Source organism: Alligator sinensis, unplaced genomic scaffold, assembly GCF_000455745.1.
Source record: "Alligator sinensis unplaced genomic scaffold, ASM45574v1 scaffold65_1, whole genome shotgun sequence".
NCBI classification, from domain to species: Eukaryota; Metazoa; Chordata; order Crocodylia; family Alligatoridae; genus Alligator; species Alligator sinensis.
The window spans coordinates 2,319,482-2,336,747 of NW_005842037.1; the positions used below are offsets into that span (position 1 = coordinate 2,319,482).

General features: G+C 46.8%; 1 protein-coding gene across 1 annotated transcript in view; it reads left to right on the forward strand.

The window, feature by feature from the left end:
• Window positions 1-14,762: 14,762 nt before the first annotated feature.
• Window positions 14,763-17,266, forward strand: part of WIF1 (WNT inhibitory factor 1) — an 89,991-nt gene continuing 87,487 nt past the window's right edge. Inside the window, exon 1 of the mRNA XM_006022484.1 lies at window positions 14,763-14,802. Within this exon, the coding sequence (XP_006022546.1) occupies window positions 14,763-14,802 (40 nt within the window). The remainder of the gene's footprint in view (window positions 14,803-17,266) is intronic.

A 17,266-nucleotide genomic window follows, 5' to 3' on the forward strand; every position in this document is an offset into this window, starting at 1 on the left:
CGGGCGCGGGCGCCGGCGGGACTGGGGCGGGGGGAGGGGCTGCAATGCGGAGGGCTGGGGAGAGGGGTCACGTGACGTCGCTCTGCCTTGGGAGGGGGGAGGGGCATGAGGCACGCAGGGACTCGTCGGCGTTTCTGCGGCCCAGAGGCGCGTGCGCGGTGGCTAGCGGCGCGCGGGCCGGTTTGCAGGCTGCAGCCCCCCGCGGCGTTTGTGCGCCCCCTGTTGCAGGGGCGAGGCGCCGCGGGGCAGAGCTCCCGAGCGCCCCCGCCCACCGGGCACGTGCGGGACCCGCCCTCCATGCAGGGCTGCCCTGTGCAAAATTACATGTTTAAATTACAGTGTTCCCCATTTGCACTGATAAATTCCCTGATTTTTTTTAAGTCATTCGGTTTTTACTTATTTACACCCGTTTTTCAGTTCACATCCGTGTTAACCAGCACGAGTGGGGAAGGGCCCATTCCCCACTCGTGCTGGTTAACAGGGAGGTGCACTGAAAAACGGGTGGTGACCGGAAGCTAAAAGTGCCGCTGTGCCGGTTACCCGAGGCACGAGGGGGCTGCATGTGGGAGCAGGAGTTGGAGGGGTGGGGGTGGTTGCACGGGGTGGGGGCTCCCGACTGACCCCAGGCAGGCCAGGCCGCAGGAATAGCTCCTAGGGTGAGCAAGTCCGAGCCTCACCCCAGTGGCTCCACGATCGGCGCTGGGAGCGCTGCGGGGGCAGGCAGGAGAGCCTGGCCCCTCTCCCTGCAGGCACAGGCTCTTCTCAGGGCAGGTGACAGCCTGCTCTCACGCCGTGCGCAGATCCACCGGCGCCCGGCACAGCCCACAGCCCTCCCGGGAAGGCACGTAGCAGCAAGAGCTGTGCCCCCGCACCCCATACCCACCGACAGCTTCCCCCGCTTTGCTCCCCGCTGCAGCCCTGGGAGCAGCCTACGAGCTGTGGCGCACCCCTTCTCCCGCCCCTTCCCTAGCCCCAGCCTTCCTCCCTCCCTCCCTCACTGCCAATTTTTCCCTGATTTAAGATGATTTTTTCCCCTTTTCTTCCTTTTATTCCAATTTCATCCCAGGTTTTATATTTTGAAGATAAACCCTGAAAAATTCCCAGATTTGTTTTTTTTTTAATAAACACTGAGAATGCAGAACACTAGAAATACATAAGGACACAGGAGGCGGCGGCGCCTGGGCAAAGAGCTGCCTGTGTCACCACACACCTGACCTGGCTGCTGCTCCTTGCATAACAGGCCTTCCTTCTGCTAGGTTCAGAGGGGCTGAGGCACCCTGATGCCTGGCAATGACTCCAGCAGAAAGGGCTCCCTTGGTAGCATAGGGGCATCCTCTGCTTCCTGTCTCTTCCAGCACATTGTGCCATCCACCTTCTCAGGGTGCCGTTCTCTACCTGTTTCTCCAGTATCCGTAACAAACATTTCAGCTGAGCCGAAGTTAGAGCAACTTTGAGGTTTTTCTGACTGACACTGGAGAAAAGGTAAGGCAACGATGTCTTGAAGGACCGCATGGCCCAAGTGAGCAGGGAGCAGTTGTTCACCAAGTCCCAGAGTAGTAAAACTTGGGGGCACCTGCCGAAATTGGTAAGGGCCAGGTTTAAAACTAACAGGACAGTGTCTTTCTTACACAGCACGTGTAACCTTGTGACACTCGTTGCCACAGGAAGTGGTGGAGGCAGACAGGATAACCAGGTTCTAAAAGGGACAGGAGAAATTCATGGATCTGTTAATGGCTATTGAACAGAATGGTTGGACATATTTTGTCTGGCATCTCTAACCCAAAAAACGGTGGATGCCAGAACAGATATTGAATAGCGGAGGGGTTTTCAACCTTTTTTAGTCTAAGTATCCCTGGTGGCCAGATGCCGAGCATGGGAGGTGGAGGTTGCACGTGGCTGGACACTGAGCGGGGAGGTGGGGATGGCACATAGGCAGGCAGGGACAGAGCACTGCCACCTCCCAGGAGCAAGGCCAGGGCAGGGTGGGAAGCTCACTGGGCTGGTGTGTGGTGGCACAGATTGCTGTATGCAAGCTTTCCCACCCCGCAGAGGGCTGCCGCTGCCCTCGCCCTACTGGCCCTGCTCCTGGAAAGCAGTGGTGCTCTGTCCCCACTTGCCTAGAACTGGTACAAGTACCCCCAGGCGTACACAGACCCCTGGTTGACATCCCTTGGAATAATGGATAGATCCCTTTAGAGATAGCTGGCTCAATGCTCTCCCTCTCTTGCATCCATTTTTGCCACTGGGCTAAATGGACCATTGGTCCAACCTGATATGGCACTTGTTATGTTCTGATGAAGCCATGTTTCATAATAGGAATCAGTAGTGCCAATAAAATGAGAGAGGCAAGGATTTTTTGTGTCTCGTATCTTTTATTGGACCCACCATATGTTCAGGATAGACTTAGGCAAGTTTTGGAATGCAGTTTTGCATTTCCTTCCAACTAGGCCTCATGTGGAACAGAAAAATTAGTCCTATTTTTCTTCTAAGAAGAGCCTTTCCATTAAATTCTTATACAGCTGAAAAGCACCATAAAAGCTTTAAGTACGACTATGAATATATTCAGCAACACGCAACACTAGCTAATTGCCATTCCAACTGCTACGAAGTGGAGGCCAACCTTTATAGGAGGCATGCCACAAATTAGTTTCTCACTGTCCCCAAGTACCACTCTGATCCCCTTCCCTTGCCTAATCTGGTTTCTTCTGCCTTCCTACCTGCCACTGTGCTCTCTGCTCCCTCCCTTATCTGCCAGAAGCCAGACACAAAGGCTGCCTGTGCCACATGTGGCACCTGTGCCAGAGGCCACCCACCCTTGGGCCACAGAATCCATGGCTTCCAACATTCCTTCCTTCCTCCCTCCTGTTATAATAGAGGCCCACCCCCAAGTTTGCCTGCTCTATGAAACATAGTGGAAAGGAACGTGATCCTGCAACCTCAGGATTTATATGTAGCAATAGCACTGGCCAGCCCAGCAGCAACTAACCCCAATCCAAAGATTATTTAGTGCAGCAGTAAGGCATTCCATTGTTAGATAAGGCCAGTTTGATTTCATATCTCCATTACATGACCATATGTCGTCTTTAGGGTGGGACAGATTCAATTATCTTAAGCTGTACTGTATAGCCCTTTTGCATTCATGAGACTATAATAAAGTTTGCTTAGCCATTGTTAACAGGAAGAAATCAAGTGGTATAAAACTGGTCACTTTGACCAACTGATTCAATGTCTATCTGAAACTACAGAAAGTACAGACTAACTAGGTCGAGCTGTCAAATCCTACATATTTATATTCCTCTTTAAAAATGAAAAGGGGCAAAAGTAACGTCAGTATATTTTTAAAATATTATTTCATGTATAAAAGCGGTGCTATTTTCATTGTCAACTGAAAATTCTCTCTCACGTTTATTTTACATCACATTTTGACTTTAAGGGAGTAGACAATGAAAAACAGAATTTATTGTTAGTTTTAGAGACAAAAGACTATTGACTTCAGTTCACTTAGAATTTCAACCAGTATCTTAGTAGCTATATTATCTCCTCCAGCCTTCAGATCATGTTTATACTCTCCAAAGAATGCTTATGCTTTTCTCTGCTCAGATTAAATCAATGCTGGTTTGTAAACCTCACAATAGAAATGTTTTTAGTACAAGTTTGTACAACTACCAACACACTGGGTCCCCGTTCTATTTTTGACAAACAGGTTTCAATGATGCCTACCTGAAACATTTCAGAATTATGAATCAGATTTAAATGACTATGATGTTGGCTTAAAAACAGACATTTTAAAAGTAATAGTTATTAGACTTCTTTGTATTTACCTATTGGTTTTCAGGGATTCAAGCAGGGTAGAAGAGGAATGCATTCAGATACGCTACTACTGAGCAACCTAATAAGTAAAGTAGGGTCTGGCCTTTTTTTTTTTTAAATAAAAGCAGCATCTCAGTCTGAATGCCAGCATGATGTGGATGCAGGATCTAAACAGTATTGCCAACCTCAAAATCAACTAGACTTAGTAACATGTAAAACAACATTTTAAAAGTAAGGTGATATTTTAACGTTAACTATGTATATCCAAGAACGATGCTTTGGAGAGAACAGCAAATATCATAATACTGATGATAAAACCATGACACTTGGCAGCAGTGAATAAGTCTCCCAGCAAGCAATGATAAAGGGATGGGAAGACAAAAATCTAAAAAATCGTATACAAACAGGGCAGAGCATGAGAAACAGGCAATTTAAATGTACAAGCATTTTATTTATTGTGATGAGTCCTAGCCTCCTGATATTTTTGTGGTGAGACTTCCAAAAATACTTCTGTTTCAGTGGAGGCCTATATATGGAACTACAGTTTTGCAAAATATATGCTATGAGAGGCGTGATGCACAGCCATTAAGTTACTGAGAAGAATAGCAAAATCTCAGAAGCAGGGCAAAATCAAAATATGCAAGTTCGGTTCCCCGTTTCCTGCCACAGCCCCATAACTACTCTGGCCTAAATTGCAATTAATCATTTTTGCAAATAATATGCTTTATTTTTATTTTGGGGCAGGGGGTGTTTGCAAACTGGCTCATGAAAGAAAGGAGACCTAGTTAAACCCAGACTACAGATCTGTCCCAGAATTTAGACTCCAACACATTTCTGCTTTGCAGATGACCTTCAGAGTATTAGATTTATATTTGAACAGGCACAAATTAAACTGAGTTTAGTGGTGTTTGGGGATATTTTTTCACATCACCACACCACTACATCACTCGTTCTTAACCTTTTACACTCAAGGGACCCCTCCATAACTTTCTTGTATTTGGCATAACCCTGGTTAAGATCCACTGTAAAGTCTCAACCTATCTACTTTATCTCCAGGGTGCCATCACCAGGTGGAACTACCCTGCGTACACATGCAGGTCTAAAAAGTGGCAGCAAGGGCCAAGCTCAGCATGAGTAAGTGTACCTGCCTGGTGCTGGGCAAACTCAGGGACTTGTCACACCTGGGGATCTCCATCCCCTACAAGGGGATCAAGATTCTCAGGGTAGAGTTTGACCCTAAATTGAGTGAATGGAAGGCATGGGAAAAGATGGAGGCCAAAGTGAAACAGAGGTTGGGACATGGGACATGCGCCACCTCTCCATGAGAGGACATGTGCTCGTCAAGGCGGTGTTGCTACCAGTGCCCCTTAACACTCCACTGGTCTTCCCCCCAGCACAGTATGTCACCCACAGAATCCAGAGGGCCATATACATCTTCTGGGGATCCAGATGGGAGGAGGCGGCAAGGAAGATGCTATACAAGTCCAAGCAGACCAGAGGCAGGGGAATGTCAGACATCCTTCTATTCCTCAGGACCAAGTACATGAGCCAGATTTACAAGCTGCTGACTGGACCAGAGACAAAAATGGCCCGCTTCAATCATCAGATACCATTCAGGGGACCTGCTGAGACAGTGGTGTGCGTACACATTGCCCAATGGGAGGCCACAGACCACGGAGCAGCCGTGGTTCTACAAGGTCCTGGAAGAGTTCTGGAGCAAATACGACCTGGTCAAAGAAGCCCCTGTGATGATGACCAACCACTGGAAGATGCAGGAAGCATCTTGCAAAAGTAGAGACAGACTGTCAACTGTGGACCTGTTTCCCAGTGATAGCTGCCAGGCTGTGGGAGCAAACCTTCCACAAGGACCTACAGAAAGAACACAGAGACTTAAACTGGCTAACAGCCCACCGAGCACTCCCCTTGCAGGTGCTGAGGCACAGAGAGGGGGCAGGAAAGCCAGTCCAGCTCCCCCAAGGAAATCTGCCAAAGCAGAGCAGAGACCATTAACCACCTCCTGTGTTTATGCCAAGGAGGTGTGGATGAAGGTAAACTAGTTCAGCTGTGTGGTGGCAGGGGTCAGGACCATGACAAGAGAGGCAGCGCTGTATGGGAACCTGACCACACCTATCTATATATAGAGAAATATATTTTTGCAAAAAACCCCAAACAGACTGATGTGCATGCAGGGTAGTTTATCTCCAGGAGGGGCATGCAGAGTCAGACAGGGAAGCAGCTATGGCAGGAGTGCTCCTGCCTATGTTAGGTTTTGCTCCCTCCCTTCCACGCTGTGCTCTGCTTCACTCCCCTGCTCCATGGGCTGACAGTTTGTAAACAGAAAAGGCAGAGTTCCTCTGAGGGCTGCTGTCTACACTGCCTATTTATAAACTACCAGCCAACAGGAGGGTGGAGTGGAATAGGGGAGGGGCTTAAAACCTAATGCAGGTAGGAACATCCTCTCCTGCTGTAGTTGCCTCCCCATCTAGCCCCTCAGGAAAACAGGTGCAGGGGGCAATTCTACCTGGCAGCAATGCCAGCAACACAGCATCCTTGAAAGAGTCTTACAGTATCCTCATTGAGAACCACTGCACTATGCTATTCATTACAATTTAATACAAGGGGGGGATCTGTCCTGGACTGGTAAGTCGTTTGCAAGCCAAAATTGAAGACAGTGGCCAGTAGCGTAACTACGACAAGGTGACAAGGCCAACAGCCCTGGGCACTGACTTAATAGGGGCTGTAAAATAATAATAGCTACTGCAGACTGGTCATACCACCAGCAGCTGGGAACTGCTGCTGCCCTATCCATTGCTGCTACCAAGGGCACTGAGCTGCCCTCTTACACCTTTGCAGTGGCAGAGATATATGAAAAGCTTTGTATAGGGTTTATGATTCTATGGCTGACTTTAGTCAATGCCAACATGTTCTATATGCTTACAATTATCTAATTCATCCAAAAAGTTTGAACAAAGAATATAGGATATAATAGAAATAAAAATGATATCTTTACATTCTTTTTATTTTAAAAGTTATGTGCAGTGTTTTTCATATTGTTAAGCTCTAATTTCCATTTACTCCACGAGTTAAGGAACCCAATAAAATACACATAGTACATTAATGCTGTAATTTAAACAAGTGTTAGTAAGGATATTCAGAATTAGGCTTGCCACTCTATACTTAAATCACATAACTGGGCCTTTGCAAGGCATAACTTAGGTATTACAAATACAGTCACTGTTATTGTTTGTATCATAGTAAACACCTAACAGCCTGAACTAAGAGCAGGGCCCCACTGTGCTTAACATTGTACAAAAAGAAAGAAAAAAAAAAAGGTTTTTCCTTAAAGAGTTATATATGCCTTTGTCATTTCTTATCCCATCTCCTATGCAGAGTACAGTAGTGCCATGTATCCTTAGGCATGAGTTGGTGCACCCTTATAAAATAACAACATAACATAGAAAGCTTCAGCACATATTCTCTGCAACACAAGCAACCAGGAGCCACTCAAACCTGCTGATCTCTTCCCACAGAAAACCGAGTCAAGTTCAAGACCTTGATCCTTATCTCCATGTAATTCATATCCTGGGCTCAGCAAGTTTAAAAAAAAAAGATTGCCAAAAGGTCTGCAGTGGAGACTGTGGTCAATAGCTTTGCTTCTCAGGCTTAGTAGGACTTTCTAACCTAAAGGAAAAAAGAGCTTTTGGGTGGGAGACAATCAGAGACTAGTCAGGGCACTGCCTTCTTCTAGAACAGTGATGTCACAGGGTGCCATGCAATGTTAGCACTGTCAGGTGTACAAACATGAGCCACAAGATAAACCAAGATACTTCAAACAGGAATCCATAGCATTAAAAACATTCTGATTTGTTCTGGTCTTTCTGTTCTTTGCAGACAAGAAGAATTTCTCTGTTCTTTTTCTATAGTTAAAAAAGTGAGTGAAAACGAAGTGCTGGCATTTTCTGTGGGGTACCTCAAGTCTACTGAGGCATGTCTTCAGTCTAAAAAGGTTGAGAACCAGTGTCCTAAGAAAGTGGTTTATAGCAAATCAGAATTTCTTTGTACTGACTAGAGTTTCCAGCCCCAGCATCACACCACAAGAGGTGGATTAAGATTTCCTGGGGCCCTGGGTAAACAGACAATTGGAGGCCCCCTACCAGGCTAGGGCAGGTTCCCTCTGAGCCCACTAGGGGGCTGCAGCCGGGCCTGCCCGGCCTCTTCAGCACATCTGGGGTGAGCCAGGAGGTGCAAGAGCCACTGAGGTGAAGGCAGCCCCAGCCTGACCCACTCCTGTACCTGGCAGGCATCATGCAGCTACTTCCCTAGCATCAAGGCATGGGTGGGGGCTAGGGCAGGACATGAGCTCTGCACTGCCCCCAGCTGCCCGCCTTCCCCTCTACTGGCTCTGGCGGGGTGGGGCTGTCTCAGCAGCACTAATGCCGGCAGCTACCCACAGACGGCAGAGAGTGAGAGCAGGAGCAGAGCCACCTATGGGGTCTCCTGGCAGCAGACGGCCCCGGGAACTTGCTGGTACCCACATGGAGCTCTGTACCTGTCCCTGGCCCCTGGCCCTGACCTAGCCGGAAGGGAGAAGACACATGCTGCCTGCCCCGGATGCCCACGGCCAGTATGCCTGCCTGGGCCATGCTGCCCCTGGCATCTCTGGGGGACCCTGATTGGCAAGGGCTCATGCGTTAATCCACCCCTGCTCAGAGTGTAGGGTGATGTCTTCAATCACACATTGTAAGTGGAGATTTGGTTTCCTTTAACCTTATTTTCACTTTCTTGGTAGAATTTAAAAACAAACAAACAAAGGGAAAAAACAAACAAACAAACAAAAAAAAACACATCCCAAAGAAAAGTCTCTCCAAACAAGGCCAAAGATGTGTCAAATGTAGAGATCTTAGCACTTTCATTATCTGGCTATTGCTCCCGGAACTCATGCAGTGCATCCAACTTTGTCATCATTTCACATTATTTCTTCCCCTTTTGGCATCCTGCAATGCTCTGGTATTATAAATTTTTATAATGGATGACTCTCTGGGGGTCTGAATAACCCATTCCATCCCTCCATTGAATCCACTTAGTCTATGAAGTTTTCTTTAATGACTTTATTAGATTTAGCATAACCACCCTCCCTAACTTTTCTTTTTAATTACTGTCAAAGCAACCAGTATTCACTGTAGGGTATGTGAGCTGCGCGAGTTGTGCAATTCAAATGCAGTGCAAAGGACATTAAAATACCATCAAATGTGCCAAGAAATGGCTGTTTTCATTCGGCTACTGGCTCAGTAGTTTGGTCTGACTGCAAAGCAGAAGGCTCTTGTCTGTTCACTGTTGCAACTGGTCCTGTTCTGTAAAAAATAAAATAAAATAAATAAACAAACAAAAAATCTTCACACAATTCTGGGTCCTGGTTTCTTAGCAAATCCTCCCTTTCTAGGCGGTAACATTACAATAAGCAATCTCAAAGCTACTTACTCTTCAACCAACTTAGGGTTTGCATCTTAATCATGTTGTCCATTATAGACAAGGTGTAATGTACTCTACAGCAGTCTACTACACCTAAGTAAGACTCCCACTTCCTGTAAGAAAGCAGCACTGACTTGTGGGGATTCTGCAACCTGACTGTATACTCAACTTTAATTAAAATAATTCACCTCCAGTAAAACTGTAATAATGTGAATACTAAAAATTCTGTAATCTGTAGCACATTTAATACTATACAGGTTGCTACTTTAAGCTGCCCAGGTTCCCCCAACACCTCCAAATGTATCAAGTAACCTTCCTCTCCCTTTCCTACTGCTTCAGTTTTCTCAGCCTGTATTTGTTAGTACTTTCTCCCTCCATCTCCTGCTAGTCTGAGCTGATTCCCTGGATCCATCTACTTGAGCAGGACAAGCAGGCCTCTTAAATACATCAGACATGCCTACCAAAACTGCATTTGGGGCTGTTGAGGCCGCTAGAGATTGAATAATTAAAATATTTCATTCCCCTTTCAAGGGAAAAATGAAGTTTAGCAGGCACAAGGCAAGGAAGGAGAGAGAATACAAACAATGGAATCTGACTGACTTTTGTTCACATAAAAAACAGGAATTAATCAGTGATGTTCAAAATGGAAATTAAATTAATGCTTTTCTATTGAAGGAGTTACAGAACACAATTTGTATATTGGGATCCAAGGACTACGTGCCAGTAAACATTCTCACTGCCATTTTGAGGGATTCAGAACCTGGAAGATTCACAGTGGGATAGAAACTCTATATGTGAAATTCTGGTCCCACAAAAGTTAACAGCTGTTCTGTAGTTACAGACTATCTGGTCTGTATTTATGCTGGTTCCACAATAGGCAGGAAGTAAGGAGAAAATGTGGCTGGACTGCTGTAGTTCCAAAGCCACATGATTTATAGATTATATTTTTCTCCTCTATGCAGCTTTATGCCAAAGGGTAAGTTATGGCCCAAAGTGATTTTCTCCTTCAGTTAGTCCATGCTTTACCATATGCTAGGTATTGTTTCACATTACAACAGTTGCAATCCTTCCTATGTCCATTTCCCCCCTTTATCACTGCTGAGTGTGCAAATGAAATGCTGCCTTTCTGCTTCTAAAGCAATGTGCCTACTATTCACTTTTCAGGCACTGGCTATGGTTTTACTGGGTCTCATGAAAGATTCTGATGTGCTTTTCTATTACTTTCCTAACAGACTTTAATTATAAATTTTAGCTTTAACTTTGATGGTTTAAGTACAGTTACAAACTTTTTTGGTGTGTAAGTCATAGAACACTTGATCTCCTATCAAAGAGGCTTGTATGATCCCATCTTTACAGAATTGAGCTTTTAATTTGAACCATTTGACATAAGAACTGAAGGTTTTTGTGGGTTACTATATTCAACAGAATATAATTCAGCACTCAAATATTTAATTCTTTTTCTGAGAGAGACCTGTATCAAATTTGCCCACTGTGGACGTGTCCGGATGAGCAGGAATGTGTGCTTTGAGGTGCCACAAAATGCACACAGTGCATGTTAAAAGGTTCTCCGCACTGCATATTTGCAGCGTGGACCCAAAATTAAATACCAGGAAATCCCAGTATTTAGAAAAAGGCGTAAAAAAAAGCAGGGTGGCACATGTGGCTGCAGTGTGCACTGCCTGAAATAGTAGCCTGGCCAGTCAGGGCCACACTCTGGCTGCTGGCCAGCTCCATGCAACCAGATCACTGCTGCTGCAGCCCAACAATGTGCCACTGCTATTTGTCCCCATGGAAACACATGTGGATGCGCCCCGTGATGCCCAAATTGTCACAAGTATTTCCTCCAAATAGTTTGAATATTCAACTCCCTGAACCTTCAGTATACAGTATATACATTTTATAATGGAGTAACTCTGGCTAAACAAAATTAGTATTTCCTTTGGTGTCCTAAGTAGAATAAAAAATAATAAGAAGTCAGTTGTTTTCCATTCTTCCTATAGATTTTAGAGTAGATAGCAGCTTAAGTCTCTCTTTTGTCCTCCTTTACTTCCCTTTAATCTTCTATCATGCTAGAGCCTGTTTGCTTTTATTGTAGAATCCCTTCTCCACTTGGTACTAGCTCAGTGTTGATAAATATGGAATTATGCATAGTGGAAAAGAAAGTTTAAATTGATATTCCCTAACGGATTTTAAAATTACCTTTATTTACCCAAAACCAAGATGACTTTGAATTTAAGACTACCCCCAATAATTAGATTCTCTCTCTATATATAAACTTTATAAGTGTTATATTTTTCCATGTATAAAATCTAATTATCAGAGGGTCATCTTAAATTTGTCCCCAGCCTCTTGACCCCTACCCTTCCACTTGTTCTCTCTGCAGCTTGCTCCTCCCACAGTGCCTGTGCCTTTGCTGCCTGCCTCCTACATCCTCTGCCCCCCACCTGCCACCCTGCAATCTCTGCCCCCTGACAGCCCTCAACAGCCTCTGTCCACTTCCCCCTGCATTTGCTGTCAAGCAACTCCATTTCCTCCCAGGGCACAGAGCACATGGAAGCTTTGGCCCCTGTCTGGCCATGAAGCAATGGCAGTGGCAGCAGCAATGGCAGTTCTGGCCCCAGGACACTGCTGTGTAGCTAGGCAGGGGCTGGAGCTTCCATGTGGTCCATGTCTCAGGAGGGAGTAGATCCAGAGCTGTGCCTGACAGTAAGCAGTGGGGAGGGCAGGAGGGGGCAGAGGCTGTGGGGGCCGACGGACAGGCAGAGACTGTAGGGAACATGTTGTGGGCAGGGGGCAGGGAGCTGCTGCAGCTATAACTCTGGCCGCGACCTGGGCTCAAGACCAGAGTCAGAGCCACAGTAGCTGCCTCCCCCAACCCCTTGGTACTCAAATCCAAGATAAGGGGCTTCCACCCCATGCTAAAATGAGGGGAGGGGGATTGTCTTGGGTTCAAGTAACTATGATAATTGTATTGACCAAAAAACCCCCAAGCCCCCCTCAAAAAATCAACCCAAGTGATGGGCACACAGCTGCAGAAATGTGCAATAAAGACTTGTACTCATTTGTACTCAACAACAGTGCAAAAACAAAAAACACAAAGGCCTAAAAAGATGTTAACTTACATAGGAAGAATATGATAAGTGAAGAGTGTGGCCTCATCTGGAATACTCTGTGCTATTCCTCAAAATGACTATTGTAAAACTAGAGTGTTCAGAGAAGAATGATGACAAAGACTATCTGGATGGAAAGATCTTTCCTATAAAGAGAAATTGAAAAGATTAAGCACCAGATACTATTTCATTTTACATGTCCAAATGACATGTATCTAGCTGTATAACTGTGGTAGCAGATCTAAAATGACAAAATGTGCACACCCTGGCAGAGGCCCAGGGAACACATGCCCCCTCCCAATCTATGTGTGGGGTGGAGGCGGCTGCTGCTGTGCACTGGGCTTTGCTCCCTCCTGCAGCTGCCACGAGAGCTGCACAACATCTTGTGCCACATGACTTCCCATCCCATAGCCCAATAACCTAAAGTAAGCAGATCTAGGTTCTAGACCCCCCTTCACCTAGAAGGAGTTTGAAGCTGCATGCTAACAAACCAGACCTTAAGCTAGGCAACACCCAGGCCCCTTTCCAGCCCTCTGTTTGAAGCTGCTCCCTGGGAAGTTGAGAGTGTCACAACCCAAGGGTGTGATTTTGTTTGTGTGCGCTTCGGCACTGCTAAATTATTTCCCGCCACTCGGAGCTTTCTTTGCAGGATGCATTTCTTAGTTGCAAAGAGAAATGCACAGTGCAAAGGAGTTCCCGCCACCCGCATGCAAACTTCACGTCTCGTGAAGATCTCTAAGCGCTGCGGAGCCTATCGGACCCAGCGTGTACCTTGAGAAGGCTATAGGGGTCTGATCAACCTCTGGCCTCTCCCCGTCGCCGAACGATCCCTCGACGAACCCCTTCCCTGCGCGCAAGTTCCACGGAGCCTAGCAAACTTCGTGTGAGCGTATCCAGAGCTCTTTTCTCCGAGTTGTTTTCTTCGGTTGACACGGGCTCGCGTGTTTAGAGCCTTCAACCGGATTGGGCTAGAGGTTCGCGTGGAAGGAACTCTTGTCCGCTTCTCTTCTTTTCTGTCTGTAACCGCAACTCAAGCAAGTTTTCCTGCCTGCACCGCGACCATCTTCGGTGTAAGTAAAATAATCTTTAATCAACTGCTAAATGTCCATGCCTAATTCTAGTCCGCCGGCCTGCATTCCCCGACCCGCGTGCCAGGGCTGCTGGCCACAGCCCGCGCCGCGCGCCCCCGAGAACCTGGGACCGCTCCCGGCCCGCACAGAGAGAAGGAGAGAGAAGTGGGGCCAGAAGGAAGAGTACAAGCTAGAGGGTACCAACCTGGGCCAGGTTCAGTGAGATAGATACTGTTCTAAAAGGGAAGGACCCTGGATTCTGCCCTTGGCACCAGTGCTGTTTCTTTAATGAACATGAAATGCCAGGTGCAGTGGATCAGCTTTAAGGGAATGGCTGAAGAGGGACCTGGACCTAGCCTGGGGCCTGGCAGTTAGAGCATTTTGCTGAAAGGGAGAAGATGAGGCCAGGGGAAGAACCTAAAACTCACATTGCCTGCTCTGTGGGTAGGCATCTTACGAGGCTAAATGGGGAAGGGTTGTCTTTCTCCTGGCCGGTACACAAACAGAGAAATTCCCTTTTGCCACAGGGGCAAATAGAATCCTAAACTGTGTGTAAGTGCCCGGAAACTGCAGTTACACTTCCATTTAGACCCACAAAATGAAATAGGATTTGACTATAGGAGTGTTTACCATAGAAAGGACACAAGTATCTGTGGTCATAAGAAAAAATATATACAAGCAAATTAATGACTTAGAGCCATTAGATCAGGAATTAACAAGATTAAAAGGAGCCAAGATCGTTCTATGGAAACCAAGAATATCCAGAGTTGTTTTAATGCCTCATACTTAATGATAAACATTTATGAAATCTCATGCTTCAAGGCATAAACAACTCTCAGGTAAACTGCATGCATGTTGGGCTCAAATAAAATCCTACAATTGGCAGATATGGGGTTCTTACATCTTCCTCTGACCTGTCAATTACTGAGTCCTTGTGGGGGGAAAACAGAGCTATTGCACAATGGACACTTATAATAGAACAGAATGGCAGTCAATGCCATACTCAATGTGAAGTGAATTAGCTCATTAACTGTTAATTGTTCCTCGTCACTGTATTGCACTCTTGCAGCCAGGCCTGCCATGCAGGTTCCATTCTGAACACACATCTCTGTGCAGTTCCTGACAATGCAACATACTTGAGTGGTTGGACAAGCTGGAAAGGAGGGGGCAGCTCTTGGGAATCCCAACACAGCCCCCCAGTACCAAGCAATTCCTCTATTCCAATCTCCTGCCCTAATCCAGGTGTTCCTTGCCTTTTAGAGGAATCCAGGGAAACTCCAGGCATTGACCGCTGGAAGGCATGATGGTCTGGGTACTTTTGGCAGCAATGGAATTCCTACAAGGTAAGGGTTTTACTTGGAACCCTTAGCTGTATACCTGTGGACATTTTCTCCAGGGACAACTGTTAAACGGTTTCCAATCAGTGACATTCTTGGTATGGGTCAAGTCATGTCTATCCAAACCCAAGCAAAGAGCCCCTCTCCCTTGCTGTTTTATCCCCCAAAATGTCCCATTATCTTTTTCTGTGGTTCCTGCCTTTGAGAGACCTACATGCCCATCTTGTCTTTCCCAAAATGCAAAGTCTTCTCCTACCTTCCTTGTGATCTTTGGTGGAGTTTCCTAGACTTAAAGGCACCAAGTAGTTTGCATCCCAATCTTCTTGCTATTATCACCTTTCCACCTACATTAGCATAACAGCTCCTTTCTTTTGTCTAATTCTATGTATATTCCACCCTAACAAGGTTATCACTTTAGCAGCTCTCTCACTTTCTTTCTCTCTGCTCTGCTCTTTGTTCAGCCTTGTTGTTGCAGCATACATCACACAGGGACACCTCCAGAAGTCTCCCTACACCAGTGGGAGTTGACCTTTTTGGCGGGCATGCCACAAATTAGCTCTGTGCCCTCCCCTAGAGCAGCCTCTCTCACTGGGTGGGTCATCATGACTCATGATAACTCAAAAGTGGGTCACAAGAATATATGAAAGGGTTGCAAACAATCTTTAAAAATGGATTTTCCTTTAAAGGAGAAAAACATAGGAAATGGTAACTTTTCCCTTGCAGGCTGGCAGAGTTCCAACCTGCAAGGGGCTACTTGGGGCCCCCCCATGCCTCACGCACCCCCACCCCTGCCTCATATACTCTGGGACTAGGGCCTGGAGGAGAGGGGCAGCAGGTTGGGAGTGAGGGGCACTGGGTTGTGACTGGCCATTGATGTTTACAAGTCCTGGTACAAAACGGTTGAGAGCCACTACCCTAGAGTATGCTACACACAGAGCCTGCCCATGACAGGTTGGCCACCCCTGCCCTACACCATGAAAAATCAAAGTGTATGTCCTCCAGTATATCTTTGCAGACTGGGGTCATCTAAATATTGACCTCTTTGCAATTGTCTATGTTTTCTGAATTTCTCAATTCTGAACAGTCTAGCTCAGAGACATACAAACATTCTTGAGCTTTAGCTGGGTAGATCTAGCAGCTGCTCTACCATCCCCCAATCAACAACCATCTTGTGCTCTCACATCTGGTAGCCCTGAAATTTCGAGGCTTACAGACTATTAGAGGCATTCCTACTATTAGAGACCCTGTTCTACAATGGACCCTGAAGCTAGTCCTTACAACTCTCAGGGGTCCACCTTTGGAGCCTATGGCAAGATGTTCATTGTTCCACCTCTATGGATGTGCTGTATTTGGTGGAAATGAGTTGGTGAGAGATCCCAGCTTGTGTAGCAGATCTTGCATATGCTACTTTCTGCCCTGACAAGGCAGTCCTCAGGATCCACCCAAAATTCTTCCCTAAAGTGGTTTTCTTACTGGTCCTCTTTCTGAAAGTTTACTTCTCAAGTAGAGTTTTCACTACATTTGCTCATAGTTAAGAGAGTATCAACCTACAATTTACAAAGGAATAAACCCTTTTATAAATCTCTGTGGCTTTTTGCAGCTGTAGCCAAGAGATCTGTGGCTTTTTGCAGCTGTAGCCAAAAGGCATAGCGATATCAGCCCAGAGATTATCCAGTTAGATATTAAGCTGTATTAAAATAAGCTATACAACTGTTGAAGTAGAGCCACCCTCAATGATTCATGCCCATGCCACCTCCATAGCCTCAATTTGCAGGTGTCAGTTACAGTATTGTCACTCCACTGTGCCAAAAATCATGAGACAAGTGTCTGTATGTGGGTGTATTTATGAAGGTGCAGGGGGCTGTAGGTGTGGGGGATTTGGAGTACAGGGAGGGAGGGCCCCTGCATACCCTGGCAGGATGTGAGGTACTGTGGGTCAGGAGTGAGAGGTAGCAGCATGGCTGGGGGGCGGCTGTGGCTTGGGAGTGAGGAGCAGACACACAGACACAGACAGCACCCAGCTGGTAAATGGAGGGGAAGGGAAGGTGGGGAGATCAAGGCCCCCCCCCCCCCCCAGGGAGGAAGGGAGTGGGGCAGGAGCAGGGGCTGAGATGAATGGGGCCCCAGGGCCGGGCCAGGTTGTCCAGAGGCACGGGGGTCAAGGGGAGGGCAGCAGTGTGCAGCCCCAGGGGAGGCATGGGGGGGTATTAGCCCCCCACGGGGCAGAAGTGGGCTGCCCATTGTGGTCTGGGGCTCTGTGCTCTACTGCATTTGCCGTGGGAGCTCAGTTGCACGAAGCCATTGCTGCCTGCTGGGTGGGCAGAAGTGTGGGGCAGGCTGGTCATGCGGCTTGTCTCCTGCCCGCCCAGTGGCAGAAAGCACACTGGCATCACATGGCTGAGCTCCCAGGGAAAAGGCAGCAGGACACAGAGCCCCTGCCCACAGCAGGAACTCCACCTCTGCCCTGCGG